General features: G+C 45.2%; 1 protein-coding gene across 1 annotated transcript in view; it reads left to right on the top strand.

Annotated features, from left to right (window-relative positions):
• The window catches only part of LOC142564864 (uncharacterized), a 48,600-nt gene continuing 30,757 nt past the window's right edge, over positions 1-17,843 (top strand). Inside the window, exons 1-3 of the mRNA XM_075676043.1 lie at positions 1-158; positions 8,322-8,440; positions 12,780-12,842. Coding sequence (XP_075532158.1) covers positions 50-158; positions 8,322-8,440; positions 12,780-12,842 — 291 coding nt within the window. The 5' untranslated portion in view covers positions 1-49. The remainder of the gene's footprint in view (positions 159-8,321; positions 8,441-12,779; positions 12,843-17,843) is intronic.

Here is a 17,843-nt window from a genome sequence, read left to right as displayed (position 1 = left end):
TCTGTGGAGTCAGAGGTAGTATATATAGAGAGAGCACAGAGAACATTCTATGCAGCGCCAAGGTCTAATCTTTTTCTTAGTAAGCATGGAGAAAACTGGCATTCTCATTCTGTTCCTATACACATGTATGGGCATTGGGGCAACCTCCACAAAGAGAGGTAAGCACTAGTATCCGCCTTATGATGTTTGAATCGGCAACTGAACAAAGCAGAGTACACTCAACCATCGATAGAAAGAGTAATGCAAGCCTTAACGTAGAGGTTCAAGAAGGCAGAATTGTGTATTACAAAGGAAACAATGGCAGTCGATATTCTATAGTTCATATTACGCGCTGAAATGGGAGTGGTACGGACAGATGAAAGGTTTACAATTAGATTCACGGATCTTTGCCAAGAGAAGGGAGTTGCGGTTGTGGACTTCAGGTATTTAGGTATTGTGATGAAATTACAAAATTTACAGACCAAAGATTGGGGTGGCAGGCGCAAGACAGGTAAATTTATATCATGGGAAGAGCCTTGTCTTCCACTGGACGTAAAACGCTGATGATGATGGCAACCGTGATTTTTTTTTCTGTAATGCAGTAAAACAATATGTTGGAGCAAAGTACGAAGTAGTATTTTTGAGAACCTTCCGGACACGAGGAACAGACTGAAAAAAATGCAATACAAGGAGTTGTAAACAAATGTCTACTAAATGGTGAAGATATCTCCAATTTGGACAATTCATTATTGGCTCACATTTAGATGTATTGAAAAGTGGCTTGGCTCCTCTGCTAGTTTATCACATACTAAAAAATTGTATATGTTCAGTAACTTCGAGAGGCATCACAATATTTGTTCACGTGCCGAAAGTTTCCTTACAACTGAAGTATATCAGCCAGAATATTGCCACGGAAATCATTTATTTTTTGTTTTCTTTTTTTTGCTACGCAGTATTTTTTTTCACGGCGATACACCCGGTAAAATATTGCTTTGGTGAAGACGCCTCGTATTAAGAAGAATGCCCGACGCGAGAGGGACAAATTGGTCGATGCGTCAGTGACCGCCGCATACGCATCAAGGATACCTTCAAGTGCTGATTGTTCGAAGAGATAGTAATATGCGCGCCGGTCATATCTACGAAGCCTTCACTGTGCTTTGCTACGGGCATTCAGGTGTCGGCTTGCCATCAACCTCCGTGGTTGACATAGAGACTAGCGTAACTGGCATAGGTTCTTTTTTAAGGCTCACTTTCAAGGCGATCCAATGCCTTAGAAAAATCTAGAAATATTGCGTCACCTTGAAACCCAGCGTCTACCAAGAAGTGCCTGTCGTTAATAAAGCCGTCAAGTTTGGTGTCGCATGACCAACCTTTGTGCACACCGTGCTAATGCTTAAATATATTGTTATGGTCTTCAAGGAAGTAGAAGGCTTGCCTGTGTAATATATGTTCCAGCTATTTACTAATAGCGCTGTTTAGGGAGATGGGACGATAATTAAGCGGGAAATCACCGTCACCTGATTTGGGAATTGGTATTATTTCAGCTATGCGACAGTCACTAGGAATGCAGCCAGTTGACAGTGACAGCGAAAATGATGCGGTCAACATGAGCCAAATACTATGCGATGTATTCTTTAAATTTCTTTTATTGAAGCCGGACGATCAGCTATAGATGATGTTTTAATATTGCTCATTAGAGTGATTACACCAGGCTCAATGATGTCTATGTCGCGCGCAGTGATTCCCACTAATAACCTTAATGTAGGAAATGAGTTACCATTTTCAAGAGTGAAAATTGTTACAAATGTTATCTTTATTAAGTTGGGCGCATTCTGAATTGGGGGCAGGAATACCACTGAAATCAGTAAGGTGATGTCAGCATGAATTCTAGGTTTCACCATGCAGCGAAAACTATGAGTAATATTTTTTTGCAAGAATGGTAAATCATGAGAAAAAAACTTATGGCGAGTACATTTTGGCAGTGCCTTAGAAGCCTTTTCATACGTTTCATATATAACATGTGCACTCACCAGACGAACGAGCTTGGTCTGCTATGTTGCTTGTTGCTACACCAAGGGAAACAGCTTTTGGAGGAAATGGATAACATGGAAATAAACTTGTCGATGAGGTGACTGAAAGTGACTTTGAAGTGGACCCAGTTCTGTTTATTGGAACGCGAATGAAATCAGGGTAGAAACTAATCTGAAAAAGCTCATAATTCAGTGTTTATTGCGTCAGAATTGGCGTTGGCGCAACATCTCATTTTATTTTTTGGTAATTTTCCTGTTTCTGCCACGAACATTATTGCATCCAGTGATTACATCATGGTCAGGGATACCGTCTTCATGAGATATCGGGAACTATATCAGGGTTGTTAGTTAAGACGAAGTATAGTATATTGGCAGCAGTTTGAGTGGGTGCTTTTTGGTTGACTAAAGAGGGGTGTTAATAAATACCCCAGAGAAATGCTCTGAAAACATTGTGCGGCTGCATTCATGGCCGATACGGAGACCCTTGACGAGTTAATATTTGGAAATTGAAATGCACCCATATTGCAATAACAACATTCGGAAAAATTGAGCACACCTTTCTCACAGCTCGATGATACTAATTAGCAAACGCACCAGGCATGTCGAGTACACTGTGTAAAACGACAATTACCATACTAAATGACACACCCTGCAAGGAAAGACAAGCCCGATCAAGAAAACAGTTAATAATGTTGGGTGCAGCTATGAATTCTTGCTTTATCGCGATGAGCGCTGCGTCCCCTCTACGCTGTGGCCTATCACCGCGAAAAAACTTGGAATTGGATGCACTCGTTTAGATGTAGTTATTGTGAATGGCGTCGTTATGCCAGGTCCCCTTAGGCAACACTACAGAAGCCTGTCATATATCAATGAGCCATGAGAGCGCAATGCCATTAGTGACGACACTTATTGGCGACGAGTATTGGTGCATATAAAGCGGCACTTTTTATCGGCGCCACAATGCGCTCTTACTGGCGAGCTGGTATGTGAACCTGAGCTTAAGGAAACCAAGGAGCAATATCGTTCATAAATCGTTCAGTTGTGTTCCACTCGTAAACGTCATTGTTAAGAAGTGTTTGTTCATAACGAGCCGTACTCAATCACGATCGTATTAAATTTTTCACAAGAACACGAGAAGCTTCCATCGCTTTTCACGAACGCCTTCCAGGTACCTTCGAGAAAGGCCCAAATTAGTGTTTTTCAACCTATAGCCTCAGCCCAGAACAAGTTCAACAGCCTTTTTATGACAAAATCTGCCTATAATAGGCCGCCTTTTCTCAGACAAAAAGCGGCCCACACGATGTGCTCTCGCGATTGACGTCACCCTAATCGCAAGTTTATGAAGATAAAAATTATTTATTAGTCGTTCTTACTTATCTGAAGTTTCAGACTTCACCGAATCTGTTATGCCATAAAAGAGAACACTAGGCCTCGTAGAACAATTTTCTAGGTCGTCAATTGTTTTTCTTGTACAACTACCAGACCGTTGTCGGTCTTCACGATGGACTTGTTGGCCTGGAGTCCCTTTCGCTGGCTTCTTCCTTATTGAATTCCAACGTTCGTTCGGTCGCCTAATCATTCCCTTTTTCGGTCACTCTCCATACCGTTCTTACTTTCGTATGTTTCTTTCGTTCGTCACTTGTAGCTTTAGGTTCTTTGTGCGTTCGCTCGCTTATTCGCTCTTTTGCACAGGCTTTCGTGCGGTCGTTCGTTCATTGGCACATTCGCTCACTCAGTCATACTTTCGCGCTATTCGATTACAATGACAATTACGTCGATAGTTCTTAGACACTTCTTCTCTAACGGCCGCTCGGCCCCGGTTACGTAAAGAAACAGTAGCTGCCATGTCTTGATTTCAGCTTGGCCCACCTAACAGGAACAGCGCTATCCCCGGCGAGGCTCTGCAGTTGCGATAACACCTCCTTATCTGTCGTAGCGGATGCCTACATGGACACAGAGACACATTATAAACAAGTGATAGTAAAGCTGCCTAAGGTATGGGAGGTACACTACGGAATGCAGGGCAAGAAAAAAAAATATCAGTGCCCTTCTACTCTGCGAAGGATGACCGGCAAAGCTGTCTATGTGGCCCCTTAATGGCGAACAGTACCTGCGCCGCGGGTCAGCCTGGCATTGCACTATCTACGGCATCTGTCCACGTATAAGGAGGTTTTTGCTTACAATGACACGAAAATTTCCTTCGGCGATAGAGGTATACGGCTTCGCTGTAAAACGCTATAACACGAGAACTGTTATCGTTTTATCAGCGCGTGCGTTATCGTGTTATTCTTTGTTTTTTCCTGCGTCAAAGTTTTGCAGAAAATAAAATGCGCCCTGTGCAGGTTGCCTAGTCGCAGACGCCTGTCGACTGGTACTACATGCCCCTTGTGGTTGACTCAATAGTTTTCATTTCGCTAGGAATTATAAGGAAGCTACAGGCACATTTGTGCCGACAACGTCCAGCTGTAATGTTCCGTATGAAGTCCAAGGGTGATAACAGTGTCGCAGAGCATGGTATCATGTACGTGGGAATGAAAGCGTGAGAGGGTGAGCCGACAAAGGCAGCTCAATCTCGTCCGCGCAAGGGTAGGAAAGCGCGGAGCAAGTGCGCCGTCTTCCGTCGCGCGCGACGCGACGGGTAGTGGGGAGAGGAGGCGGGGGTTCCACTCCGGCGGCTGCAGCGTATGGCGCGGCCGCGCGCCCCCGATCTTGCAAGTGATATGCGATGGAGACACAGTACGAGTGCTGATAGCTTGATATGCGCTGTGTTTTCGCCGCTTGGTGCGCGTGGAAGCCATAGACAGCACGAATATTAATTTGCTCGCTCCTGCTGCTGCGCTTCCTAACTCAAGTGCTTTGACAGAGAGCTTCCGTGATAATGAATTACGTTCGTGTTTGCTTGTCTACCAGTTACACCAGGCTTGTTAAGTTAGTAACTATGCCAATGTTTACGAGTTCAAACTGCCAAATAATGCACCATCATTACGACGTATATTTGTCTACCGCTATGGCAATGGATGCTTCGTTCTTAAGGCAAAACTGCGACTTTTATTTAAATTTAGCCTTGTTTTCGGAGGTACAACAACTTATTACAACAATTATCTGGAAAGATACCACCATGGGACTTCAGTCAGAAAAAAAAACAGAATTTATTGTGGTACCTCGTTTGGGTAAGAATCTACTCTGGTAAATACCATTAGCGTTATCTTCGATATTGGGTTGTGTTGTGAGAAGATGAGGTCACCGGTGAATAGCAGCCTAACATAAGAAGTTGCGCTGTCGGTCCGATGGTGGCTCATGTGTGTTCCGTTGACGTCCCGAATTCTGTGTGTTCTCTATCCCAGTAATTTTTCGCTGAGTTCTTCCCAATTAACTATGAAGGGCAGTAGTATATTGAATTGCTGCGTAACAGCGAGCTTTCGCGCACAAATCACGGCAGTACTCGAGCAGCAATTTATTTTTGTTTTTGTTTGAGCTGCCACGAGTAAGAGATCCGCGCATCAGCCCAGAATCGCGGGACGCCGTATGCTTAACCAGGACAGGCTCAGTGAACTGCCATTGCAGTATTTGATAGCCGCCATTTGCAAAGTTGAAAAAAGTATATGGTCTTAAGGGTCAAAATCCATTTCTGATTATGAGGCAAGCCGCAGTGGGAGACTCCGCAAATTTTGACCACCTGAGGTGCTCTAACGTGCACCTAAATCTATGTACCCGGGTGTTTTCGCATTTCGACCCCACCGAAATGCGGCCGCCGTGGCCGGGATTGGATGCCGCGACCTCGTGCTCAGCATCCCAACGCCGTAGCCACTAAGCAACCAAGGCGGTTCTCCACTGTTGAAGATTATTAGCTTAGCATTGAAGCAATATAAAGAGAACCGCGTTGTTGGACTACTTGGTGCATTGTGCTTAATAAAAAGCCAGCCAAAAAGGCGTACACAGCAGACATACAAGAAGATAGGAAAGACGCCTCTTTCCTGTGTTCTTGTATGCTTCCTGTGTGCCTCTTTTTGGCTGTTTTTTACTGAATGCAATATATGAACGCTATGTATTGCCACGGCCGAAACGCCTTGTATATGAGGCGTGTACTGCAGCGTCACTCCTGTCCCGTGTTTCCCCATGACCACTTGGTGCCATCTGGTGGCGCGGGCACGACGACTGCGCGCGACTTCCGAAATGCATAGCACGACTGGGCATGCGCTGAGAAGCTCATCATGCCCCAGCCGCGCTCCTCATTTGCGCCTCTTTTGCACATGCTGCGCTAACCAGTAGCGCTGCCGAGAAGTCGGCGCCTGGCCGCCTAAACAAGAAAAGGCTGTGAATGATTCTCTTTCTCACCGCAGACTAAAGGGCTAAATACAGGGGGGCAAATTGGTGCGGAATTCATCGAAGACCGGCACAGTTCGCAAAAGCGTTGGTGTAAAAGAAGTTCATTGACAAGCGCCTCATTCCCGGTGCATTTGTAGTGCAGCTTGCTACAGGAAATATTTTCACCTATGTCTTTTTCATAACATTTACCATCATAAGCGATACCTGTTTTCATTGTTGATACATGCCACATCTTTCATATCAGCGTGCCTCGACCACCATCATAACGTTCATGTTCCCAAAAGTTACACAGTTACCCATTCCTTGTCATTTTTGGCTAAGACTGCAAGAAATTGGAACCAGCTCACTGGGTATATAACAGGCATCGGCAATCCCTTACGTTCTAAAAACGCCTCAGCACTTTATTAGCCTGTCTTCAATCATTATTTAACTATATTCTCTTTATTGTATTTCTGGTTGTTGTATTACATATTTACTATACATATTGCAATTCTGAGGTTATGTATTGCTGTTATATTTTTCAATCCAAGGTATTTTCTCAATTATTCTTTGCCTATTATGAGACTGACACATTCATGTAAGATTGCCCCTCCCTTTCTTGAGGTGCTGCGATGTACGCTGAGGGTAAAATAAATAAATACAATAAAAAATTTACCGTCGGGCTTTTGTTGTTTAGGAGCATGCTATGAAGTAAGTTTGATTATGCCGAGGCCAAGGCAAATTTGAAAGGCTTTCTAATGGCACATTCGGCTGGTCAAAATTGGCCATCGGGTACTCCGCTAGGCGAAGTGCAGCCGGGCTCCGCTCCCGCAGTATTGATGAAAGTGTACGCTTCTTTCCACTGCCCACATTGCGCCATCTATCGGCCGTACTGTAAGGTCAATGCTCTGCGCAGGTTTGAATCCGCCTAGTATCGGAGAAATGAAAGTGCGTTTTTTGTCTATTTAGAGGGGCCCGTTCCCAGTAACAATTACAGACAGACAGACAGACAGACAGACAGACAGACAGACAGACAGACAGATCCCAGAACATCTGTGGAGTACATAATATGCATTGGTTACCTACGTTTCTGCAAGCGTTTATATAGCTTGTGTATTATGGTCGCGGGAGCACGTTAAATTACCGGTCAGTGGCGGTGATGACATTATCAAGGCCGTCGTCGGTACCACTTGAGCACAGACCTATGCTACAGCAAGTTCTTGCGGACAACGAGATAACTCACTCAAATAATTTGTTAAACATATGATAACACAATATTTTGCCGGTGAGAAAGCTTTCAATAGGACTGAACATATTGGTTCTTAGAAAACGTTACCGAGGTTTCTGTCCAAGATCGTACGCATACTATGGTCCCCTGTACGCAGACAATTCATATAACATTTCAGATGTCTTGTTCAGGCTTTCCTTAAGTACGAAATACTGATAAAAATATATTCGCTTTTATCTTGAGCTTCTGCACGCTCGAGAAAAAGTTTTCAACATTTTGTTGTTTGAGGCTGCATATTGTAACAAATCCGTAGTGCCACGTGATACAGGATGGATAGCAAATCTTTCGTGTCTACTTAGACTATGGTGGACTTTATTCAAATGTAAAAATAAAAGTGATAAATTATATAGAACATTTATTCCGGCAGAAAAATTAATTGATTTATGACACCGTGGCAGTGTGTGCGTCATAAACTCTTAAGGATGTGCAATAACTTATAATAATAATCACCCCGGTTAATAGTTTTACAGCGCACAACTGCAGACTAGCATTAATGCACTTGAGAGTGTAGCGAACAAAATGATGTTTGCACAGAAATTTACCTTTGAGCGACAAAATGGTTGGTATGAGCGCGTATTTAGACTTCTGAGAATTTCCAACGAACCAGCCTGAGCCTGTTGAAAAAACTTAAACAGCTAGTTTGCCATGTTGTACACATTCTGGTTGAACGTTTTTTTTTATGTATAAGCAATCTGAGTTCAGCTACACCAATTTTACAGGATATCCGACAGACCCAATAGGCCAAGGAATCAACGTGATGGCGCGTGTATTTTACGACAGTCATTTCAATAATTCTGATGCCGATCTCCCGACATACTTCAACCATACATTTCAAAAGGTAATATACAATTTTCTCTTCTGGCAAATATAGTAATAAAAAGAATTTTTTTTGCTTCCTGAACGCACTTTAATTCGTTCGCTTTGGATACCGTAGTGTTCTTAAATGGTGTACATACAACGCGACCTAAACCTTCAGCACAACGAGAAACTGGTATATTTATGCGAAACTTAATTCAGAATGGCTTTTTTTGTGCTTGTATATCATTCAAATGTAGCAAAAAGCCGAGAATATAATGAATGGGTCAAGAGTCTATAGTTTCTGACCCCAAAAAAAATGTTTGTGGTAAATGGAAACGAACTTCTAAATCATTTTGATATCAAGCTTTATTGATACAAGGAAACGTAAGAAGACGGCTTGTATTGCCACATGCTGATGCAGCAAACAATGTGAGGGAGTGACTAAAGTGTTTGACAATTCCAATACTCCCTGATGCGAAATTGGAGCGCCTCTCCCCATGTGACTAAATTCCGCGGCATACTGAGGCAAAGAATGTGACCGAAATCAACGCACCGATTGACAATGGGCTGGTGCCACCAACCCCTTCACAGTAGGTGGCGCAGTATGGGAATACCGACGTGATGAACAGTATCAGAACCGGCTGTTGAACAAGACAACGAAATCGCGCGCAATTGCAGGAGCGTGTTTGCGAGTTTACGAAGAAGGACGACGACGCTGAATCGAGGAACGGGCGCCAAACAGCTGCGCTCTAAAGCTTTATTTCAGACACCGAGCTCTTAGTGCCCAGAGGTGGATCACAACCCTATATTATATAGTCGTCATCTGCTTCACGAGCCATAGCTGGTCCTTAGAATTTGAGCTTGCATGTTGGGCCTCCCAGTGGTTCTCTGTACGTAGTTGCGCGGCCGCAGTCTGTAGGTACTTGTTGCATTCCCACAACATGTGGTAGACAGTGCTTGCGTATTGCAGGATTTACTGTCTAATCTTTGCGTTGAGAAATACATCGCCTTTAATACAGAACCGTAAAAGTAAATGCCTATTCGAAGTCAGCATAAGGTTATCGTTTCTTCTCTGTTAAGCTTGCAGAGTCGATCTGGGTATTCCCACCTCTTCATACAGTGTTCTATAATGTCACAATGTTTGTCTGTACGCTATCGCGCAATCTGGCGCTACACGATGTCCTGATGAGGTTGCCTGGCGTAAATCTCCTGGGGGGGGGGGGTGAAGGGGCATTGCCGGGGAACTGAATTTTTAGCAGCGGTTCGTCCCAAGGTGCAGACGATGTAAGTTACGGGGACACGTCCAAATTGATGATATTGATTGTAGGTTTGCTAATTATTCCTGCGAGGAAATGACGACAGGCTGCCTGCGACTCTAGCCATAGGATAAAAAACATCATATTCCTCCACACTAGAAAAATATGTGCCCCATCAGGAGCGTGAACCTTCTGACAAACAACTGCTGATTTGCAGGATTGATCACAACATAACAGCACAAGTGTTTTCCCTACTGCGGTGAACTAATGTAAGAAATTACTCGTGAAAGTTGTCGCTAAGGCTATTCACTCAAAATAATGCATGCCTGCAAAGCTGAAAGTAAAGAAAATGAAGAAAACCTATTCTGAAAGTGATTTGTGGCTATCGCTTTAGTGTGTTAACTTATACCCTAAATGAACTATTTATTCTTGTAACTAGCAGGCTACACCTGCACTTCTGATTTTGAATTTGATTTATGACAGTCTGTTTGGCTGTTAAACTACAACGATCCAAAATTTCTTGATGACAGTCACTGTAACTAATCTTCAAGCTATTACAACAGGCATCGTGAATGAGTTTGTTAAGGTTATGCAGCAGTTTTCTAAAATCAGACTAAGGTCGAAACGGTACACTAACACGAAAGATGCACAATTGATTCTATGTAAGGAAGTGTCAGAACTGTCAACTAACGTTACATTTATTCTTGATGATTGAGCCCGCATTATATAGCGAATGCGGGCAATGGTAAAGGGGAGGTGTTGGCATAGAGCCATCTGAACTAGCAACATCGGTGGCAGCATACCTCCCGAGTAGCTATGCCTTGTCTCCAGACGAGCAATTTGACATGAGCCCTTTCTAGAAGCCCAGTGGGGCTCAATCTCATGACCTTATTACAGCCACCCTTCTTTCGTTTTGAAAGCTTATAATTTGTCAATGAAGGACGGCACTGTCCCGCTGTGGGCATCTTGCATAAACTAAGAATTTAAACATCTATATAGACATATTGTAATTAGGGCAAGAATAATTACGGAGCTATTTATGCCAAACGAAAGCATGTAACGATATTTGTTTGAAGTTTGCTTGCGAACATTAGTAGGCGAGCTCACTTGCGGGAAAGCAGCAACGCAACGAAGTACGCAGGAAAACGACACACATCGGTGTATAGGTCAAAACATGTATATTTCTTATCAATGAAACTGCATGTCACCACTCATAAGTAGCAAAGGCAGACGGAAACATTAATTTTTGGGAAGCCCCATTACAGGCCCCTATATGACATAGTAGTTCTGCGGAAACCCGCAGGGTGGAGAGAAATGTTTAACAAAGAGAAAATCAGACATCCAGCCGTTCATAGCAATTGCTACCAAGGAAACCCATATGGGTTCCTCGAAAGAAAAGCCTCGCAGTTGAAAAAAATCTGCGAGGCTTTTCTTGCGAGGAACCCTTATGGCCTTCCTTTGTAGCAATTCCTACGAACCGGTGGATGTCTGATTATCCGTTTATTAAGGTTCTTACATGTGTGGGCACCTAAACACTGTTTCAGCCGGTATTAGCTAAAAGCATGCATCCGTTAGATAAACACGGTGCATACTTAGGATTCTTTTTTCGAGTAATCATTCGTGTGTTAAATCTTGGCTTTGCTCTGCAGCGCCAGCTTACAATGAGGATTGGGACACTTATGTAGTGGGGCTGATACTCCAGACTAAACAGCGTCCCATACGACCAATGCTTGCAATTGAAGCGTTTGCCTCGAATATGTCAGATATGCCGTCAGTTTTGTTGACTGGGACTCAGACTGCTTTTTCTCCCACAAAATGCGGTGGTTCTTTTCCGCGTTCTTGCGGACTTGCTTTTTGTTGTTTTTCCAACTCTAAAGGTACTTAAATATGTGAAATATGGGAATGAGAGCAGGCTGCTATGTTTAACATTAAGAAACATCGTTGCAGCGCACAACTGAACACGGACAAGAAGAGAAGGATAACACGTTCGTGTTGTCCTTTTCTTTTCGGCCGTGTTCAATTGTGCGCTGGAACGATGTTTCGTAATGCCAATCACAATCAACTAGCCCAGCTGTCCAGTTCTTATTGTCCTTCTCTCTTCTCGTCCATGTTCAATTGTGCGCTGGAACGATGCTTCATAATGCCAACGACAACCAACTAACCCAGCTGTCCATATTTAGTGCAATGTTTGAACATGTTCAAGCAAATTATTTGTCTGTCATGAGCAACGCAAACGCTTTCTACTCATTTATTTTGATTTTCCATATTTTGCACCTTATTAATAATGAGCTGGCAAAAAGGAAGCAGTGCCGCTACATCATCATATATGATGTGGCTGGGGAACGTGGAATCGCAAATTGCTTCCTTTTACAAGGGGATACACGCAGCCAACAGGCAGCAATAGAAATGACATACAGTCCACGCACGATGAATCGCGGGGAAACTTACGTAGGTTTTAAAGAAGCTTGGGTCTGGGTGGTTGCATATAAGTTCCACAACTGTACTATTTTTTTATGAATGCCAAAATTGTTCTTTTTTAATTCTAAAACAAGTGAAATGTTTACACACACCTGCATTTCTAGTATAAACGTATTCCCCATATAATTTTTTTTATTGTCCGAGGGACGGAAGATTTGTGCCACAATTGCTACAAAAAGCTGCTCATGGCAGATGATTTCATTTTCTGTTGTCAAAGCGCTTGCATAGAACACGACTGTATCATTGAGTCTAAATATCAAGCTCCAAGATTATAATGTAAATCTACCTTACCTTTCGAAAACATAATGAATAGCAAATAGGATTTTAATAGAAGGCTTTACATTACACCTCGCTGCCGATTATGCCGCGCTCATGTTGATTAAAAAAGTGAAGCACTTGAGTCCTCGGCATTTCACTGCAGTTATGCAAGGTTCCATTGCATTGTTTTTTCAAGCGTTAGGTGAAAGCTGAGAAGGCTAAAGTTAAAACTAAAATGAACTTTCTCATTCACTGCCACTAAACTTCACTACCTGTGCGGCTCTTAGCACTTAACTATAATGTCCGGAGGTAAATTTCTTCTGCCCTAATTACAAATAACAATATTCGGAACAATAAATATACTTTTCATTTGTACTATGCTTTCAGGTTCAAGAAGGGTTGAACAATCGATCCATCATGCTGAACTTTACACTGCAAGAGACTACACAGGTAAGTATATCACAGTTGTAAAGTAGGTATTATAGACGCTTTTCACCACTCCACAGTGGACGCCGCAATGGTTGATGACCGTGTGACACGTTTACTGCTTCCTTCAGGTGGCCTTCGCTGCCTCTGTTTACAAAGGAGGTGCATGACGATGGCAGCCTGCAGTGCATCAGTGTTTACGCATTTGTCACTAGAGTAGCGGCGTGAAGGGCCCGGATATTTGGCTGAAAGTTCAGAAAACAGCTATGAGATGCTTATTTATCCTTTCGAGCTCATTACTCCTTGGCCAAATGCCTGTTCACTGCCCAATTATTCGCGAACCAGAAGAAATGGCTATAACTTGTTTTTATAGCAAATGTACGTACTATCAGCCATTGTATTAGGCAAGCATTACGGTGATTTGCTCATTGTTACTTGTTTATTAATTACCAACGGTCTGGACCACCGGCTCTCCAGTGTTTAGTTCAAAAACGTTTATGTTGGAAGGTTATTAAGAAGCTTTGGCTGCGTACTTACTCATGAATATGTTGTAACAATCCACCCGGGTTGGTGAACGAGGGAGCGCTCGAGGCACCCTCGGTTACATGCTCCGAATCGTGGTAGTGATGAATGATGATTGACCACCGAGCAGGTATGCCGTCGGTGTTTATTGGTGCGGTGACCAATGTTGCCTACTGAAGCTGACAGGCCACTCAGCCTCGCGGGCCAACGCAGATTATGCCCGAGGAGGCGTCACATGCTTGTCACACTCCTTACCCCCAGTTTGTTTGTTAACTAAAAGAAACAAACGCCCAAGTTCCGAGCATAAGGCTCTCCAGCCGTCCCAGACAAGCTGATGGTACCTGCTATCCGCCTGGGTAGCTGCGTTGACTGGCCGCGTGTGGCAACACCGGGTGCTGCCTGAGCCGACTCCGCTCTGTCTGGGGGGTCCGAAGTGGTGGCCTTGTGAGTGGTGCCGGACTTGACACGGGCTCAACGGGCACCGCACCACTGGCAACGCTTGCTGTCTCCGAGGCAGGCAGCGCTCCTCTGTAAGCGACTGGGGTTGCCGCTAGACCTCCTGCGGGCTGGAACTCTGAAGTGGCAGTGAAGGACTCTAGCTAGGTCCCGAGGCGAGGCCTAACATGGTCGGCGTGTCTGTTCCACGTGACCCCATCTGGCATGCCGACGTGCAGCGACGAGGCGCTGGCAGGAGACACCACCTGTCCGGCGGACCAGGGTGGGCAAGGACGGAAGTTCCTCGCAAAAACTGGAGTGCCCGACTCCAGCAAAGGCCCGGGACGGCACCCTCGGTCAGTAGCCAGCTTCTGTTTCAGCTGCTTCAGGAGCACTGAGGATCGGAGGTCCGGGTGCATGACAGGACGGCATGACTTCAATACATCTGATTTCTCCATTTAGGTTACCTAATTGTCGCAGTAAGTGGTAGGACCAGGTATAACAGGCTGTCGGATCGCCCTACGTGGCAGCTTGGCGACCCCTGAAGAACGATATTGTCATGTAGTAGTCACTGTGAAGAAAGCAGACAAAGTGAGAAGGACGAAACTAGAGTTTTCTTGGGCAAACTTGTGCCCTCAAAAACAGGCTACACTCAAAGAGCGGCGACAGCGGCGAACACAGTCGGCGATCGTCGAAAAATCTGATCAGTGGGTCAAGCGCGTCGGTTTTTATACATCAGTCGTCGAATGTTCCAGAGTAATCACTGGCACCCGCGTGCTTTTCACAAAGTTCTACATTATTCGCGTCCCGCACACATGCGATCATATTACACAAGGTTCCGTCACACACAGCGCATGAAAGCGTCGATAACATTCCAGAAACTTCCGATACATGTAGGCGCGTCCTGCGCTGTGCGATAACATTTGTTAGGCGGTGAAACGTGTTGTCCGATAAAGACAAACAAGTGCACGTGTCAATAACCCCCCTCTTAAAAAGCATCGACCTGATGCTGCAAACGAAATTAATAAATGGAAACACAAGTAGCAAAGAGAACAACAAAATAAGGAAGTTCGTCATTGCCTGTAAAATGGTTTACGGCGCCCAACTTGGGCCACCTCAGATCGTGCGCGGCGCCACTGCGCGAAATGCCGTCGCCCACGACCTCATAGTCCAGTGCGCAAATACGCGTGAATGACCTTGAAGGGACCGAAATAGCGTCGCAATAGTTTCTCACTCAGACCTCGTCAGCGTATAGCGGTCCAAACCCAACCACGGTCACCGGGCTGGTAGACGGCGAAGCGTCGTTGGAGGTTTTGTCGGCTGTCGGTACGCTCCTGGTTCTTGATCTGTAAGCGGCCCAGCTGTCGGGCTTCTTCGGCGCGCTAAAGATAGGTAGCGATGTCAAGATTCTTTTCTTCAGAGACGTGCGGCAGCATGGCGTCGAGCGTCGTCGTCGGGTTCCTGCCGTAAACCAGCCAAAATGGCGTGATCTGTGTTTCTTGAACCGCCGTGTTGTAAGCGAATGTTACCAACGGCAGGACGCCATCGCAAGTCTTGCCTTCGTCGCAGCCTCAAGTAGCCTCGATCGCCGACATCGTGAAAGAAGAGGTGCACCGATCGCTTGGAGTTCCTCAGGTGCAACCATAATCACCCCGCACCTCCACAATTACGCGGCGCTACCACGTGACATCTGGTGGAGGTGCGGGGTAATTGTGGTTGCACCTCAGAAACTCCAAGCGATAGGTGCACCTCTTCTATCACGATGTCGGCGATCGGGGCCACTTGAGGCTGCGACTAAGGCAAGAGCTTGGCCAGTTCTTCGCGCACAATGGCCCTGATGGTCTGGCGCAGATCGTCCGTGGCCTATGATTGAATTTCTGCGTAGTTGGTAGAGTTTGTAAGGCGGTTGAATTGCCGGTTCCGCATTTCGAGTGCGTTCTCGATGCTGGTGGCCTCACGAAGGAACTCTTCTACGGTCTCCGGTGGACTTTGTATTATTTCGCCGAAAGGTTCTTCCTTCACACCACGCATGAGTAGGCAGACTTTCTTCTCTTCGGGCATATCCGGGTTGGCGTGGCGCAACAGACGGCTCATTTCTTCCGTAAATATGGCAACGTGCTCGTTAGGTAGCTGCACTCGGGCGTCCAGCATAGCTTCGGCCCTTTCCTTGCGCACTACGCTTGTAAAGGAGTGCAGGAAGCCGCTACGGAACAGGTCCCATGTTGCCATGATCGACTCCCGGTTCTCAAACCACGCTCTGGTGGCGTCTCCTAATGCAAAGTATACATGCCGCAGCTTGTCGTCGGAGTCACAGCTGTTGAAAGTCGCGATTGAAGTCGTGACTGTGAAGAAAGCAGCCAAACTGAGAATGACGAAACTAGCGTTTGGTTGTGCGAGCTTGTGCCCTCCAAATCAGGCTACGCTCAAAGAACGGTGACAGCCGCGGCTACAGTCGGCGATCGTCGAAAAAATCTGATGAGCGGGTCTAGCACGTCGGCTTTCATAATCAGTCGTCGAATGTTCCAGAGTAATCGCTGGGACCCGCGTGCCTTCCACAAAGTTCTACATTATGCGCGTCACGCACACATGCGATCAAATTACACAAGGTTTGGTCAAAGACAGCGGATGAAAGCATCGATAACATTCCAGAAACTTCAGACACATGCAGGCGCGTTCTGCGCTGTGCAACAACATTTGTTAGGCGTGAAACGCGTCACCCGATAAGGACAAACAAGTACACGTGTCAATATTTCTCTGAGAGAACTGACGCTTTTGGTGGTGCCTATCGTAGCGAGCCTTTTATGAAGCCTGAAACGCTGCAAGTCACTCACAGACAATCTGGTAAGCCACGTGATTGCGACCAACCGCGTGATGGGCGTATTCTGTCATGTATTAGACACCTAAAATAGCGGGGTATTAAAAGCCATAGTGGAATGGCGACCAAAGATAAGGTAGACGGGATTGAAACAGGTGGCATCATGACGTGGCGAATTGCACACCAATGTCCCATGCGTCAAAGTGCTGGCCCACTAAGAATGGTGTTTAACCTACATAAACTTGTCTGTAAGACTGCGATTCACCTGCTCAGTCAGTCCTTTAGTTTGTGCTGAGACGCTCTTTGGGCTTGTGTTCAGCGCAGCTAGAATGAGGCGTCTTCGAGAACTTGCGATGGGAACTAAAGGCCACGATTTGTCACCAGATGCGCTGGTGCGCCGGGCAGGAAAAAATACTTCCTGAAGTAGAAAGTCTGCGATATGTGTAGCGCAGCTCCTGGGCAGAACACCTGAAATATAAAAAAATATAAAAGCGCGTCGCACAGACTATTGCAAAGACTAACCTTTGTTCTCGGTTATATACGTATGCAAATGGTAAAGAATGTCCGCATAGACACATCAGAGAAGATCTGTGGGAACATGAATTGAACAAAGGTGGCATGCAGGTTTCTTATTGTATATTCTAAGATGTATTACAGTCAGAGCAGAGACAAGCTGGGCTCACAGCAAGATACAAAAGAACAGAGTACTTATGAAAATTCAAAGACGTGAAACAGAGAGCCAGAAATAAAATAGAAAAGAAAAGCTTTGCGCACATGGCCTGTTTCACCGCTGAAAGAGGTCACAAGCCACAATGTAACGTCGCACAGAGTAGTACAGGTCTGACCCGCAAAAGCGACGTCCAACTCTGCCGTATACGTGGGTGGTACTAAGGTACTCGGCAGTGGTTGCGTCACGGAGCTCAGCGAGAACAGTACAACGGAGGTGACAAGGTACGACTAGCAGTAAATCTGGTTCATGTGCATCAGAGGTAATGTTGTCAGAGGTGATGTTGTCGTCATAGACCACGTGAATTTTGACTGAGCCATCTGATTGGCAAATAGTGAAGCCCTCTATGATCAACCATAGAGGGCCTTCTTTTCCCTGCTCGGGTTATGATGTCCCAAAATTCAGACGTGGTAAGCACGAAAGCATCGGCATCCTGCACACCGTTGTCAGGAGGATCGAAGGAATGAGGATAAATGTAGCAGGTGTGAACATGCATGATGCAGGACTTGTGCATCGCAACAAAAGC

Source organism: Dermacentor variabilis, chromosome 11, assembly GCF_050947875.1.
Source record: "Dermacentor variabilis isolate Ectoservices chromosome 11, ASM5094787v1, whole genome shotgun sequence".
In the NCBI taxonomy this organism is placed as follows: Eukaryota; Metazoa; Arthropoda; class Arachnida; order Ixodida; family Ixodidae; genus Dermacentor; species Dermacentor variabilis.
Note: the sequence above shows the minus strand (reverse complement) of the source record. Positions and strands in the feature narration are given on the sequence as shown.